The sequence below is a fragment of the Sinocyclocheilus rhinocerous genome, unplaced genomic scaffold, assembly GCF_001515625.1.
Source record: "Sinocyclocheilus rhinocerous isolate Xijiao unplaced genomic scaffold, SAMN03320098_v1.1 scaffold2493, whole genome shotgun sequence".
Lineage (NCBI taxonomy): Eukaryota > Metazoa > Chordata > Actinopteri > Cypriniformes > Cyprinidae > Sinocyclocheilus > Sinocyclocheilus rhinocerous.
In genome coordinates this window covers 150,400-166,935 of record NW_015650366.1, presented here as the reverse complement: position 1 = coordinate 166,935, position 16,536 = coordinate 150,400, and the positions used below count along the sequence as shown (strand labels likewise).

Genomic DNA, 16,536 nt, shown 5'->3' with positions numbered 1-16,536 from the left:
GGACAGATCGTTAACGGCTGGATTTTGTGGTAATACAGTACATCCAAACACTCGCCTATAAGTCATCGACCTCAAATATGGCTTATCATCTGAAATATGTAAGTAGTAGTAACTTTACATGGCCTCTCAATCTAATGTTGACCTAGACAAATGTGCGCTGTTCAAGTGTCTGAACAGTAACAGATAGATGGAGGCACCGGTGCGCTCACTTGCTCTTAAAATACTCCGTCATTGTGGTCATACAGATCAGAGTAATACATCTCTCGAATCTGTAAAACCTCTACGTTTATTTGTGTGCACTCACTATAACAACAAAACATTGTGCTTTTGTAAAATAATGAAAGCAAACGGTGCGCTTTCTGCCGTCTCGGTCTCTGTGAACTTGAGCGCGAAACTCAGTGTATAGGCCTACTTGCCTTACAGACATGAAATATATTTCTATAGAGAGTGAAATGTCTACTTTCAAATGAACCAATTCAAATTAAAAAACAAATATTCTCAGATTATGTAATCCGTATGAAACTTGCATGTAGGCGCATCCACTACTGTGGAGATGACGAGTCAGTCTCGCCGACTTCATCTCTTAAGCCGAAAACTCTAGTTTATCAATAGATTATTAAAATGTTAATGCAGTTTAATTTTACTGTTTTTCCCTGACACATTGATAATCATTACTTCTGCCGGTGCGCTGTGGCAAGCTTTATGCGTGCGCCTGAGCTCTTAGTAGGCTTTGTAGGCAACTAAAGGCTCATTATCATGATTTAAATGGTTTATTAATAAACGTGCGATTAGCCGACTAATGCTTAAAATGAACGACTACTAGTCGACCAGAAAAATCTTTAGTCGAGGGCAGCCCTAATATTGACTGTACCTGGATTTTAGTTCACATTCACATCGCATGCACACTGGTGTAATTAATAACAACAACAACAACAACAACAATTTTGTTGCTTGTTTTAGGGATATTATTTTTATTATTATAATTATAATTATTTTATATTATGTTGCTGTCTTGGGGATAATAATAATAATAATAATAATAATAATAATAATTGTATATTATTATTATTATTATTATTCCTGGGACATAAATATATTCATGTTTTAATACAACTGCACTTTAAAAAACTATTTAAATTATTATTTATTTTACAATTTTACAGTAGTAAAATTACAACACTTACCTCTTAATTGCAACAGTTAAACCCTTTTATTTTGGCAGAAACCTGCAGGGAGACCTTTAACTTTCGGTCAGTGCTTCTCCTTACAATTCCAGTGAAATTGTAATTGAGAAATTGAGCGTCCTTCCTCTCGCTCCGACTCTGAACAGTGTGTTCACTCGGAGGAAGGTGTGTGAACGCCACACTATATCTGATGCGTGTGTGTGTTTGTTTTCTGAGGATCTGAAGTGTGCTGGAATCACATGCCCGCCTCTGCCCGTCTGATTCGGTTCTGACGCACAGCTACACGCCGCCTGCCGGATGCTGTTTGTATTGAGGGTCTGGAGACAGACAAAAAAAAAACATGCAAATATTAACGCAGAAGTGTGTTTATAATCAACTTAATTTCATGTTAATCTTAAATTAATCAATGTTTAAAGCAAGTTTTAATGCTAACCAGCTGCAGCCATCAACAGTGGTGTGACAGGATTATTTAGTTTGTCTTTTTGTTTTCTGGCTGCAATTTCATAGACATGGTGATGGAAAAAAATGGGATGGGAGGAAAAATTATATTTCAGTGCTCATGCGTTCCTTCGTAAAACTTTTGAGTTTCCCCCAAGAAAGTTTTTTGTTTGCAAAACTTTTGCATTCCCCTTTACATTAGTTCGCAAAAGTTTGCGTTCCCCTAAAAATGTTTGTTCGTTCGCAAGTTTTGCATTCCCCTTTACAATAGTTTGCAAAAGTTTGCGTTTCCCTAAAAAAGTTTGTTCGTTCGCAAAACTTTTGCATTCCCCTTTACATTAGTTCGCAAAACTTTGCGTTCTCCTAAAAAAGTTTGTTCATTCGCAAAACTTTTGCATTCCCCTTTACAATAGTTCGCAAAACTTTGCGTTCCCCTAAAAAAGTTTGTTCGTTCGCAAAACTTTTGCATTCCCCTTTACATTAGTTCGCAAAACTTTGCGTTCCCCTAAAAAATTTTATGTTCGTTCGCAAAACTTTTGCATTCCCCTTTACATTAGTTCGCAAAACTTTGCGTTCCCCTAAAAATGTTTATGTTCGTTCGCAAGTTTTACATTCCCCTTTACAATAGTTCGCAAAACTTTGCGTTCTCCTAAAAAAGTTTGTTAGTTCGCAAAACTTTTACATTCCCGTTTACAATAGTTTGCAAAACTTTGCGTTCTCCTAAAAAAGTTTGTTCGTTCGCAAAACTTTTACATTCCCCTTTACATTAGTTCGCAAAACTTTGCGTTCCCCTAAAAAATTTTATGTTCGTTCGCAAAACTTTTGCATTCCCCTTTACATTAGTTCGCAAAACTTTGCGTTCCCCTAAAAATGTTTATGTTCGTTCGCAAGTTTTACATTCCCCTTTACAATAGTTCGCAAAACTTTGCGTTCTCCTAAAAAAGTTTGTTAGTTCGCAAAACTTTTACATTCCCCTTTACAATAGTTTGCAAAACTTTGCGTTCTCCTAAAAAAGTTTGTTCGTTCGCAAAACTTTTGCATTCCCCTTTACATTAGTTCGCAAAACTTTGCGTTCCCCTAAAAAAGTTAAAATTTATTCGCAAAATTGTGTGTTTCCCGAAAAGTTTACGATTGTTCGCAAAACTTTTGCTTCCCCTTTACATTAGTTCACAAAACTTTGTGTTCTTTCACAATACTTTGCAAATTCGCAAAACTTTACGTTCTCAAAACTTTTGCATTCCCCTTTGTTAGTTCACAAACTTTGTTCTCTCGTAATAATAATTTTGCATACCCCTTTACATTTGTTCAAAAAACATTGCTTTTGCTCACAGTACTTTTGCATTCCCCCAAACGTTTACGTGGATTCGCACAACTTCTGCATTCCCCTTTATATTTGTTAGTAAAACTTTTTATTTGCTCACAATACTTTTGTGTTCCCTTTTGCGTTTGTTCAAATAACTTTGTGTTCGCTTGCAAAACTTTTGCATTCCCTCAAAAAAATTCTGTTCATTTGCAAAACTTTGCCATTTTCCTTTACGTTATTTTGCAAAACTTTGTTCGCGTGCAAGTTTTTGCGTACCACTTTACGTTTGTTCGCAAAACTTTACGTTCACTCACAAAACGTTTGCATTCCCCCAAAAAGGTTTACACACGTTCGCAATACTTCTGCATTCCCCTTTATGTTTGTTTGCAAAACTTTACATTCACATGCAGTACTTTTGCGTTCCCCTTTACGTTTGTTCACACAATTTTGCATTTGCTCACAATACTTGTGTATTTAACTTTGTGTTTGCTAGCAAAACTTTTGTGTTCCCCTTTCTTCGGTCAGCAAACATTTTCGTTTCGCAGAGAAACTTTGCATTTGCTCACAAAACTTTTGTGATGGAAATAACATGAGGTGAGAGGAAAACTGTTTTAATGCTTTTGCTTGTGAACGCAAAGCTTATTGAGGCGACTCTATACTTATGTGAGAGAATGCAAATGTTTTACGAGTGAATGCAAAGTTTCTCTGGGAACGTGGAAGTTTTGTGAGCGAACGCAAAAGCATTAAAATATAATTTGTCCTCTCATCTCATTTTTAATCCATCATTAGTTCCCCTTAGGGGCTCCGAAGTGATTGTTGGGTGTCAGACGTTTTATTTGGTGCAGAATCACGGCTGGTCAGGACATGCTGCTAGTTACATGAAACAGATTCTCCTGTGAGAGCAGGACAGACAGGAAGTGATGAGGTGTGAAAAAGGGGCGGGGTCAGTGAGACAGGGCCTCTGTGTTTACTCTGTCAGGCATATTTACAACAAAAATCAATTTATGACATATTAAAAGACTAATTACTTTCACCCCAAATACTAATTAGTTGTAATTTTACATTTTTTTAATTTGCCACTATCCTAGGTTTTGCCCATTTGTCAGTAATAATTTTTTATTCATTGAAACCCCAATAAAATTTAATATGCTCACTCATTCTTTTATGTATTTTAATATGTACACGTCAGAATAAGCATGTTGTTTGAATTTTTACATAAATATTGTGTTACACTGAATGACACTGTAACATTGTTTCAACCAAAGTTTGACATTTTACTCTTCAAAAACGTATTTGAAACCTTAAATGTAGACACTTTACTCGCATTTAATGTGCTGTCTATGGACATAAAATCAGTTTTGATGTGGACATCTTAACGTCTTTGACCCAAGTACAAAGTAAATATATTTTCCTTTAATTTCATAGATTGGTACCTGACATGCAAATGCAAACCCTTCCATTTATAAATTGTTTTAGTATTTTTCAGTATTTAAAAATACTGAAAAAGTACACAGGAATACTATGGTGTCCAAAAAGCCATGAAAATGCCATGGTACCATGTCCAGAAACCTCAGTAATGTGATGTTGAGCTGCAGTGTGTCTTGTGTCTGGGTCCGCTGGCGTTCCTGAGTGCAGGGCTTTATGGGTCTCTAATGAGCCGTACTGGAGCTATTGTTCATATTGTTGATGTGTCGAGACACTGAGGGTTTCCGACTCTGACCGCAGGGTCGTCTCTCTGGTTTTCTTTGACCTCATATGTGTAAGTGTGTGTTTGTGCGCGAGTGAACACCGATTACACGGCTTCACACGCCACATCTGAGAAGTGCTGAGCTCAGCGATATCCAGCGCGGTCGTGTCTGATTGTTGGGTTTATGTAGATTTAGTTTAATGAAGGGTTACAGTATAACAGGTTTAATAACTTTTTTCTTAAAAATAACTGAACATTTAAATGCAATAAAGCAATACAGAAAAATGTATAAAGTTAAAAGTTTTACACAGATTAAAGTGCAAAAGAACCCTTTACAATAAGACCTCATTAGTTAACCTTAGTTAATGCATTAACATTCACAATGAGCAATAGCTACATTTACTACAGAAGTTATTAATCTTTGTTTAAAAAAACACAAGTCTTAGTTCATGTTAGCTCATTAAATAACACAGTTGCAACTTTCGATTTTAACAACGTGTTATTAAATATTGTAATTACCTAAGATTAATGAATGTTCAGAAGAATTTTCATTGGCAGTTTATGTTAACTAATAAATTAACTAATGTTAACTAATGAAGCCCTAATGTAAAGTGTGACCGAACAATAAAGAATCAAAACACTTTCAAACAATAGCTAGGGCATGTTGTAGTCCAGATTAAAATGTAAAAAAAGATAATTATGTATAAAAATATTTTTATTTTATGTATTATTTTATATAACATAATTTTATTTTAATTATTTTTTAAATTATATTAAATAATTACATATATATATAATAGCTAATTTAGTAAATTTATCTATTAAAACTGGCGAGTTTCCACAAAATTTTAAAACGGCTATGGTGACCCCCGTTTTTAAGTCTGGGGAGACTGATGAGGTGTGTAATTATAGACCTATCTCAATTGTTCCAGTAATTTCCAAAGTTTTAGAAAAGATTTTGATCAATTAATGAATTATTTGGAAATAAATCATCTGTTGAACCCTAAGCTATTTGGATTTCGGACAAAGTATTCAACAGAAATGGCTATATGTCATTTTATAGATAACATAAAAAGTAGTTTGGATCAAGGAAAAGTAGTGGGAGCAGTATTTTTAGACTTTACAAAGGCTTTTGATACTGTGAATCATGAAGTACTCATAAATAAATTGAAACAAATGAACTTTTCTCAACAAGCTCTAAACTGGTTCAAATCATACCTGGATTGTAGACAGCAGTGTGTTAAAATTAATGGTGTGAAGTCATCACTTCAAAAATGCAAACTGGGTGTACCACAAGGTTCAATATTAGGTCCGTTGCTCTTCTGTTTGTATATAAATGATTTACCTGAAAGTTGCAAGGAGGTTGGTTGTCAAATGTATGCAGGTGACACAATTATTTATGTAACAGCAGAAACTTCTCATATGGCTGCAGAAATGTTAACCAGGCAACTGGTCTGTGTTTCCCAGTGGCTGCAGGATAACTGTTTAACTTTAAATTACAACAAAACAGTTTCAATGTGTTTTTCATTAAAGAACAAAGCACTGGATGTATTTAAAATCAAAATTGACCAAAAGGAAATCAAGGAAGTGAGTGAATTTAAATATTTAGGTGTTATAGTAGACTCTAAGCTTAAGTTGATGCCCATATTAAGAAAATATCTAAGACTATTAAGACAAATTTGAACTGTTTTCGTATGATAAGACCATGTATATCTCTTAAAGCAGCTCAAGTGTTTATGCATGCTATGATATTATCACATATGACCTATTATGCGATAATTTGGGGTCAAGCTTCTCAATCAGTTGCTAAGCCTGTAATGTCACTATACAAACAAACTTTAAAAGTAATGGACCAGAAACCAATGAAATGGCATCATTGTCAAATTCTTCAAAAGTATAATTTGTTAAGTTTTGATAATCTTTTAAAGTTTTCATTTATAAAAACAGTATTTAAGTGTATACATGGCCTTGCCCCAGATGTAGTCTGTCAGTTGATACAAAGACCAGAGGGGGGCAGTAAGTGGGAATTGTAGAGTTCGGAGATGCAGAACTACTGTGGGTCAATCATCCTTTTCATTTAATTGAATTGAATTCATTTACCTAAATTCATTACAGAGTTATGTGCCGTCTAGAAGCTTGCGTTCTGCAAGTGAACGGCGTATTATTGTGCCATCTAAAAGAGGCACAAAATCACTTTCACAGACTTTTACATTAACTGTTCCCTCCTGGTGGAATAACCTGCCCAAATCAATCCCAGCAGCTGAGTCCTTAGCCATCTTCAAGAAACGACTAAAAACACATCTATTCCACCTTTATTTGACCCTCTAACTCTAACACTTTCTATTCTATTTTAATTCTACTTTATCTATATTTATCTTTTTTATTTTTTATTCTTTATTTTAAAAAACTACAAAAAACAAACACTAGCTTTCTATTTTTTTTATTCCATCTACTTGTTTTTCTTTGTTTGTGTGTGTGTGTATATGTGTGTGTATGTAATTTATTCCTGTGATGCAAAGCAGAATTTTCTGCATCATTACACCAGTATTCAGTGTCACATGATCTTTCAGAAATCATTACAATTTGATTTGATGCTCAAGAAACATTTCTGATTATCAATGTTGAAACAGTTGTGCTGCTTCATATTTTGTGGAAATGGTGATACATTTTATTTTTCAGGATTTTTTGATCAATAGAAAGTTCAATGAATAGCATTTATTTGCAATTATCAAATATGTTTATTAAATTGAATAAAGCATTTATTAAATAGAAATATTTTGTAACATTTTAAATGTCTTCACTCACTTTTCATCACTTTAATGTATGATGAATAAAATCATTAATTTCTCTCTCTTTTTTTAAATCTTACCACAAATGTTTGTGCACAAAAATGTTAAGCAGCAAAAACTGTTTTTAACATTGATAACAATAAATAGTAAATGTTTCTTGATCAGCAAATCTGCATATTAGAATGATTTCTGAAGATCATGTGACACTGAAGACTGGAGTAATGATGCTGAAAATACAGCTTTGATCACAGAAATAAATTACATTTTACAATATATTACAATAGAAAACAGCTGTTTTACATTATAATAATATTTCACAATTTTACAGTATTTATGATCAAATAAATACAGCCTTGGTGAGCAGAAGAGACGTCTTACAAAAGCATAAAAAATATTATAGATCTAAAACGTTTGGATGGTAGTGTATCTGTTTCAACTATTATATTTATATGTATTTCAGTTTTAGTTTAGTACTTCAAATTTTGTGATTCAACTTTTAAGTTTTTCATGTAATATATATATATATTAGGGCTGTCAAAATTAACGCATTAATAATGCGTTAGCGCAAATTAATTTTAACGGCACTAATTTTATTAACGCAGCGCGCATTTTCTGTTTGACCCGTGGCCTAACCCGTAGTTGGAGAAATTAAGATGCACAGTGTTGCCAACTTAGCGACTTTGTCGTTAGAGTTAGCGACTTTTCAGACCCCTTTAGCGACTTTTTTTTCTTTTTCGAAAAAGCGCCTAGCGACAAATCTTTAGGGCTTGCCCAAACCTTATTTAGTTTCTGAGACTCGTCTCTCTTTCCCGCTGCGCACACAGCTCTTTCTCTGCGTCCGATCTGTTCAGCGAGCGGCGGAGAGGAGCAGCGCTTTTAGTTAAAACAGATACTCTGTTGCTTCTCTAATTTTACATGCAAGTATAGCCGAAATCACAGCACAGCTATTGTCTTTATCTTATGTGTATTTGATTTTTAATCAGACGACGGCTCGATTATAAATCAGGATTTTTGTTCAGATTATCATCTTGGAAGAGAGAGCTGGTTCGTGGTCTTAATGGGCCGCGTTTCAGTCACTGTTTCATATTCATTTTGCATGTTCAGAAGAAGTGAGCTTCCCTGTCCTGCAAATAATGTAAACAGGCTTGTGTAAGTATTGCTCAGTGCAAATAAAGAGAAGTAATGGGAACCTGGATTTTCTATGTTCTTTTTTCATGTGTCTAATAGACATGAACAAGTTCTTTGAAACATGTCTAGTCTTCATGCTCTATGCTAACTATGGTTTCACTAATAATAAACATACATTTGCATAAAGCATCCATATTTGTTCATGCCCATGTTGATTAGTGTTAAAAACTTGAAAAGTATTAATTTAAGGTACATTTAGAACAGATAAAAATGTGCGATTAAGTTGCGATTAATAACTCATGACAATCATGCGATTAATCGCGATTAAATATTTTAGGGTGTACTCACACTAAGAACGGTTGCCTTGAACCGAGCCCGAGCGCGATTAAGAACCAGAGCCATTGTGTAGTGTAGTAGTTACAGTTTAACAGATATTCACATAGAAAACAGCTGTTTTAAATTGTAAAAATATTTCACTATTTTTACTGTATTTTTTGTCAAATAAATGCAGCCTCAGTGAGCAGAAGAGACTTCATTAAAAACATGAAAAACGTACCAATCTAAAATTTTTGAATGGTCGTACATCTGTTTCTACTATTACATTTATATCTATTTCAGTTTTAGTTTAATACATTCATTTATTTATTTAAGCTTTTTAATAGTTTTATTTTAATAGCTGTTAATAGCAGCACTGATAATGCAAACATGTTGTTTTCTCATCCGGACGTGTGTGTGTGTGTGTGTGTGTGTGTGTGCAGATGTGGAGCTGCTGTCGATGGAGAGCACTAAAGCGAGCTGCTGGGTGAATCACAACCTCCGTGCGCACGAGGAGCAGTGGAAGGAGGACGACTGCACCTTCTGTCAGTGTGTGGACGGAGAGCCGCACTGCACCGCCATGGCCTGCAAACAGAGCTGCCAGAACCCTGTTAAGATCCCTGGAGAGTGCTGCCCCTTCTGTGAGGGTACGAACACGCGTTCCACTTACGTGTGCTCAACAGCGTCGAGCAGCAGGCGTCTGCAGACTACAGAAGCTTTGCCTTTTACTGCTCCAAGCAGCCAAATGGAAGCCACCTGCTGGCCTTAATTATACGTTATTATTTTCTGGAAGAATTATTAGTCACACCTCTTTAGCTCTGGACGTGCCAATTGATGCTCGTTGCACATGTGGCATCTTAGCGTGTTGCTCTCGACAAAAGCACCTTCGTTGAGGTTCGACGGCTGGGTTTGATTTCGAGGTGACAAAAGAAGTCAGAAAAGCAGTTTTTTGTAGTTTGTTCACGCTAAGGCGATTTTAAACACAAACGGTTCGCCACGGCTGTCAGATGAGGAAGATCGCTGCACTGTAATTGCAGCTGTGTTTATGTGTAATCAATGCAAACCGGACGCTTCTGTTTGCAGTTAAACTGCACTGTACTGTATGCGTTTGGAGCGAACGACCCCAGGAGCGGCTCACATGATCGGAGCCAAACAACAGATGACTCTGAAGTTTCACTTCGGCACGCAGTTCTTGCAACACGCACCAGTTGAGCACATGAGGATGCATTTAACAGACACATCTGAGTTTGCATCATAGCTATAAATCTGAGAAAAGATTCGATGTGAAATCAGTCTCTTTAAATCCTTAATTTATGCTCCTTTTTGTGAATCTAATCAGTGCATGCTGTTCTGAAGAAAAATTGCTGTATAATTAAAATATAGGAGCTATTGGATAATAAACTAGCGGTGGGTGGTGTGACCAAAATATTATTTCCCAGTATGAGTTGTTTAAATGTCAGAAACAATATATATTCCCAGCTAACAGGGAATGTTCTGAAAAAGTTCTTTTAAAGTTTTAAAGGTTCTTTTAAAGTAAACAAACGTTCTTCCAGTAGCATTAATAGAATGTTTTTTCAGAGTTATTGAGTCTTTAATAATGTTCTCAAAATGTTATTTATGCATCGTTCATGGAAACATTGTAGTTGACCCTTCGTCTAACATTTTTAAATGTAACTACTTGTTTCAGAACGTTCAGAGAACATTCAAACGTGACGATGTTTGCAAAATGATCAAATGCTAAACATTCCATTAATGTTTGCATAACAAAAGAAATAAAAGTTTTAAAAACAGCATTTTGTACATTCAGAGAATATTCAGAAATAGTTTTCATAACATAATGGACATATTAGAATTTTTTTTTTTTAGCTGGGATCATGATACAGTTATTTTTGTTAAAAATTCAATTAAAAAACAATTTCTATAACACACAACCATGTGGGAATGCCCATTTTTAAAATAATTTTAATAATTATATTCTAAGAATCTTGAAAAATCAAATGTATCATGGTTTCCACAAAAATATGAAAAAGACTGGAGTAGTGATGCTGAAAATTCAGCTTTGCATCACAGGAATAAATTACAATTTACAATATGTTACCATAGAAAACAGCTATTTTAAATTGTAATAATATTTCAGAATTTTACTGTTTTTATTGTATTTTTGATCAAATAAATGCAGCCATGGTGAGCATAAAAACGTGCTTTGTAAACCATAAACCAACTGCAGATATTTCATGCACTTCAGTCTGCAGATTTTAGCTTTCTGAGATGTTTGCTGTTTTTCATCTTTCTGATAGCGATGTATATTGCTGAAAAAAAAAAAAACAGGAACTAACTAACGTTCTCTTCTAGAGCCGTCATATGAGACGGTGAGCCCGCTGCTCTGCCCACCGTTGGAAAACTGCTCTCTCTCTGGGCACGACTGCCCATTCGGCTTCCAGCAAGACCCTAGCGGCTGTCTGCTGTGCCAGTGTGTCAGCAGTGAGTGCAAAGACACACACACACACACATACAAACCCATGAGAACTGTGTTGCGTGCAAACCGCTCCAAAATACTCTCAAGTCTGTGTTTGAGAAAGTGCCAACGGCCCGCAACACAAGTAAACACTGACTCTGGACATACAGAGCGTGTCCAGGAAATAATGATCTCAGACACAAATCCACCTCACAAATCTGCACCATCACGACTGAAAGTAATCTGAAAGTTTTTCCCATGTGAATGGAAGTCAGTATCAGAGGTCAGTAGGACGTTTGGGCATCACGGAGCTCATGGGATTGTGAACTGCTCCGAATCATTAAGTGTAGTTCTAAGCATGCAAGAGTCTGGGGTTTCTTCACCACTAGCAGCATCGAAAGTTTTGCAAAAAATAACTAGATTTGAATTTAGCAAGATATATGCATGAAACAAAAGTACACACGTTTAACAGCTTTTACTTTAGCCGACTTTCTGTGTTCTCTAATGACAGGGTTAAAATAATGTTAACCTAGGGTTAAATATGGCATCAGCACAGGGTTAAAATAGTGTTAAACCAAGGCTAAATGTAGTGCTAAACTCTGTCTAAACACAAGTGTGAGATGTTGTTTAAAGGTGAAGTCATCATGGGGTTAAAATAATGTTGACTTGGGGTTAAAAGTGACCTCAGTGCAGGGTTAAAATAGTGTTATCCCAGGGTTAAATGTAGTGCTAATCTCTGTCTTGATAAACATGTGAGATGTTGTTTAACCCAGGGTTAAAATTTATGTCATCATGGGGTTAAAATAATGATTAAAATTACATTGACCCAGGGTTAAACAAGGTGCTAAACTCCGTGTAAATAGAAGGATGACATACAAATTAGTTTGACCTAAGTTTGACTGTTCACTCATCATCTTTTGTATGTAAATGACTGTGTTTTTCAGATGAAACCTGTCCTGATGTGCCCACGTACTGCTCTCTGGAGTGTCCCCTGGGTTATGAGAAAGACAACTATGGTTGTGAAGTGTGTGAATGTAGTGTATCTGCACCAAAATGCCGCCCCATGACCTGCAGCAAGACGTGCCCTTATGGATACATGTAAGTTTATATCTCTGTTCATGACCAGTAACATTAATTCTAAGAAATATAATTACTGCATGTATTCATAAACTTTTCACGTGAGGTAAGCATTGAGTAAGGTTATGATTAGTTAGCTGTTGCTAATTAACTAGCAGAGGGTAAGGTTAAATAACTCTCAGAAGTAAAGGCTGTTACCTCTTTCAGTGTGAAATTTAAAATATATATATTTAACCCAGGGTTAAAGTAATATTAGGGTTAAAATACTGTTAGCCTAGGGTTAAATGCGGTGCTAACCTCTTAAGTGTAAAAAAGTGATGTCAGTGGAGGGCTAAAATAGTTAACCCAGAGTTAAATGTGACCTAATCACTGAATTAAAATAGGGTAAAAGGTAGTGCTAACCTCTGTCTAAATACAAGTGTAAAACTTTGTGCTGATGTTACTTTTAAACCTGGGTTAAGCAAAGTTAACCTTTTAGCATTCCTGTAAAATTTGCCTAAAACGCCTAAAAAAAGCATACCCAAAGTAAATTGCATGCTGTTCTTGAACCATTTGGAGTATATCCATGGTTTTGGTCTCTTTTGAAAGGTGACACTCTGAGTTTTGTTCCTAAACAGAACAAACTTCAGAATCACTGTAAGTCTTACTGGTATTGAGTAATAGAACTTTGAACACACTGAAAAAGGAGAAGAAGACAAGAACATTCCACCTACATTTTTTTGTAAACAGATGCCTGCAGCTGACTATAGCTGGGAGCTATTAGCTGGAAAACACAATGGGATCACAGCATGAAGCCTTGTTGGCAGTCTGATAAAGACACTGATTGTACCTGCCATGCTGATTGTATCTTAAAATGGCTTGAATCATTCGAAAAACAAGAATCTCAGCTTTCCAAAGATGTGACATGTTTAGCTTTTTTTTGAGTTGTTGTATGTCACAAAGTTAACCCTCAAAAACACGCAGTGTTCCGCGGGCGGTATAGTGGAACGCTAATACGTTAAAATAGTTTTAACCCGGGGTTCACATGACCTCATCACGGGGTTAAATTAGTTTATAAGTAACCTTATCAGTGGGTTAAAGTAATGTTAACCACTAAAAGTAAAATTGACCCCATCAAAGGTCTAAAATAATTTTAACCAAGGGTTAAAAGTTACCTCATTACTGAGTTAAAATAGTGTTAACCCAGGGTTAAAAATGACATCAGCACAAGGTTAAAATAGTGTTAATCCAGGGTTAAATGTAGTGCTAACCTTTGTTTAAATACAAGTGTGAAATGATGTTTAACACAGGGTTAAAAGTGGCATCATCATGGGGTTAAAATAATGTTGACGCAGGGTTAAAAGCAATGCAAACCTTTGTCTAAATAGAAGTGTGAAACATTGTTTAACCCAGCATTGAAAGTGACCTAATCACAGGGTTAAGATAATGTTAACCCAAGGTTAAAAGTGACTTCACTAGATTAAAATAATGATAACCCAGGGTTAAAAGTGACCATATCACAGGGTAAAAATAGTGTTAACCCAGGGTTAAAAGTGACATTATCATGGGGTTAAAACAATGTTGACCCATGGTTAAACACAGTGCTAACCTCTGCCTAAATGGAAGTTTGAAAAATTGTTTAACCCATGGTTAAAAGTAATTAAAATAATGATAACCCGAATTACAATGCTACGTCCTGTCTAAATGCAAGTGTAAAATATTGTTTAACCCAGGGTTAAAAATGACCTTATCACAGGGTTAAATTAATGTTTACTCAGTGTTAAACAGCGTGACCCCCAGTAATCCGTAACCCTGGTCAAACATCTGGGCGCTTTGCTCTCCTCATAAGGAGTCAGTGCTTTCATTTCAAAACCATCCCTTCGTTTCAGCACAACGATCAAATGCACATTGACACAAAAGCGTCTGTATGTGAGCATGTGGTGTGATTCCGCTGGTATCTGAACCACGAGCCCCCAGTGGAGGATGGAGCAGATAGATTTTCACTGGAAACCCGGTGTCTGAGCTCCCTCAGGGGGGCCGGAGGGTTTCCTGGATCACTTCAGAAGAAGTTTGAGTCCTCTGAGCCCTGTCTCTCCATCTCACTCTGGAGGAAATCCCTGTTTATAGTGGCTCATGTTGAGATCATCTTCTGCTCCGAGTGTGTTTGATTCTAGCGTTTATTGCTAGTAAGATAAACAGATGCAACAAAGATCTGGAAACAAACCCAAAGATCATGAGCATTTGAATGAAGATGACCCTCTTCTGTTTCTAAATTATCTGCAGCTGGTTGAAACAAACCCCTTAAGTTCAGAAAGCCATTAGAGATAATGTGTTTATAATTAAAGGTTTTCTTAGCTCTTGTGCATTTAATTTTGTCCAAATCAGGCCCGATGTGATTACAATAGTGATGATTTAAGATAACCACATTGTGCACTTTAAATCCAATTACATATTACCATCAAAATAAGGGAATTTTTAAAGTGAACATATAAAAGCTATAAAATGCACATTTGTATGTCTGTTTTAGGTGCAGTAGTATGTAATATATAATGCAACACATGAACAATTTGTGGCATGATTTGCTAAAGCGCTTTGTTTTCATGTATGCGTAGTTCTAAACTTTAAAAGTTATTAAGAATTCATCATTCGTCTTATTAATTCTTATTAATTCAGGTGGGATGGGTTACAAAAAGCAACAGTGTGAATGGGAAAATATATTTAAATATTATTTAAAATAAAAAATTTTAATATTATGAATATTTTTGTTAATGTCACTCTACTCTCTGCAATATTTCATTTGTGTAAAAGAAATCCAAAATTTTTTGTATGTTTAACCCTGTTAACCCAGGGTTAAAAATGGCCCCATCACAGGATTAAGCTAATGTTAACCCAGGGTTAATAGTGACATCCGCACAGGGTAAATGTTAACCCAGGGGTAAAATTAACCTCATCAAAGGGTTAAAATAATGTTAACCCAGGGTTAAAATTGACTTCATCTCAGGGTCAAAATAATGTTAGCCCAGGGTTAAATGTGACCTTCTCACAGGGTTAAACTAAATTGAACCCAGTTAAAAGTAACATCAGCACAGGGTTAATGTTAACAGGGGTAAAATTAACCTCATGAAAGGGTTAAAATAATGTTAGCCCATGGTTAAAATGGACTTCATCACAGGGTCAAAATAATGTTAACCCAGGGTTAAAATTAACTTCATCACAGGGTCAAAATAATGTTAACCCAGGGTTAAATGTAGTGCTAACCTCTAAGTATGAGTGAGAAGTGTTGTTTAACCCAGGGTTGAAAGTGACAACATCATGGTGTTAAAATAATGTTGACAAAGGGTTAAACGCAGTAATAGCAATACAAGTTTTTTATCTAAACCGTTAAATTCCATTTAAATCTAAATTCTGTTAGCCTGTTAGCTTGTCATTTGCGCCTACCGTTTCTTTTCTCTCTCGCTCTGTTTTTATTCTTTCTCGCTCTGTTTTTCACGAGTTCATCAAACAACTGTGGTAAGTCGGAATTCATTCAACAATCACATTGAGTAATGGCTTCTTCTCCAGTTATTGTCACTTGCACCGCTTGCCACATGTATAGTGTAGCTTTCTCTGTCAGCGGCGAGGGATTAACATGTGATAAATGTAGGGAAATGGTTAGGCTGACAGAGAAGATCTCAGAACTAGAGACACGCATCCAAAATTTAATTGAGGATAGTAAGAATGTGAGGGCCTTAGATACGGCTTTGGATGCTACTATGTTCGGTTCTGGTTGCTGAGAAATTTGAAAATGCTGGCGAATGCTAAACGTAAATTCAGTAAGATTATTCACGTCGGCACTAATGATGTTTGACTTCGCCAGTCGGAGATGTGGACGAGGCTGTTTACATTGATATTTTACACAGTCGAACACAGTGTTGTGGGTAACGAATTACAAGTAACGCGAGTTACGTAATCAGATTACTTTTTTCAAGTAACTAGTAAAGTAACGCATTACTTTTTAATTTACAAGAGAATAGTAAGAGTTACTTTTTCAAATAAGTAACGGAAGTTACTTTTTTTTTTTCTTCAATTTATTGATTGACAGCTCTCCTGTCCCCATGTTGAGAGAAAACAGAAGATGTTACTGTAGTTCTAAAATAAATATGAATATACATTAATTCATCTCACTCACAAAAAAAAAAAAA

General features: G+C 35.6%; 1 protein-coding gene across 1 annotated transcript in view; it reads left to right on the top strand.

Moving 5' to 3' along the window:
• The first annotated feature begins 9,262 nt into the window (after positions 1-9,262).
• The window catches only part of LOC107711910 (cysteine-rich motor neuron 1 protein-like), a 23,077-nt gene continuing 15,803 nt past the window's right edge, over positions 9,263-16,536 (top strand). The window contains exons 1-3 of the mRNA XM_016517000.1: positions 9,263-9,491; positions 11,197-11,325; positions 12,244-12,397. Coding sequence (XP_016372486.1) covers positions 9,305-9,491; positions 11,197-11,325; positions 12,244-12,397 — 470 coding nt within the window. The 5' untranslated portion in view covers positions 9,263-9,304. The remainder of the gene's footprint in view (positions 9,492-11,196; positions 11,326-12,243; positions 12,398-16,536) is intronic.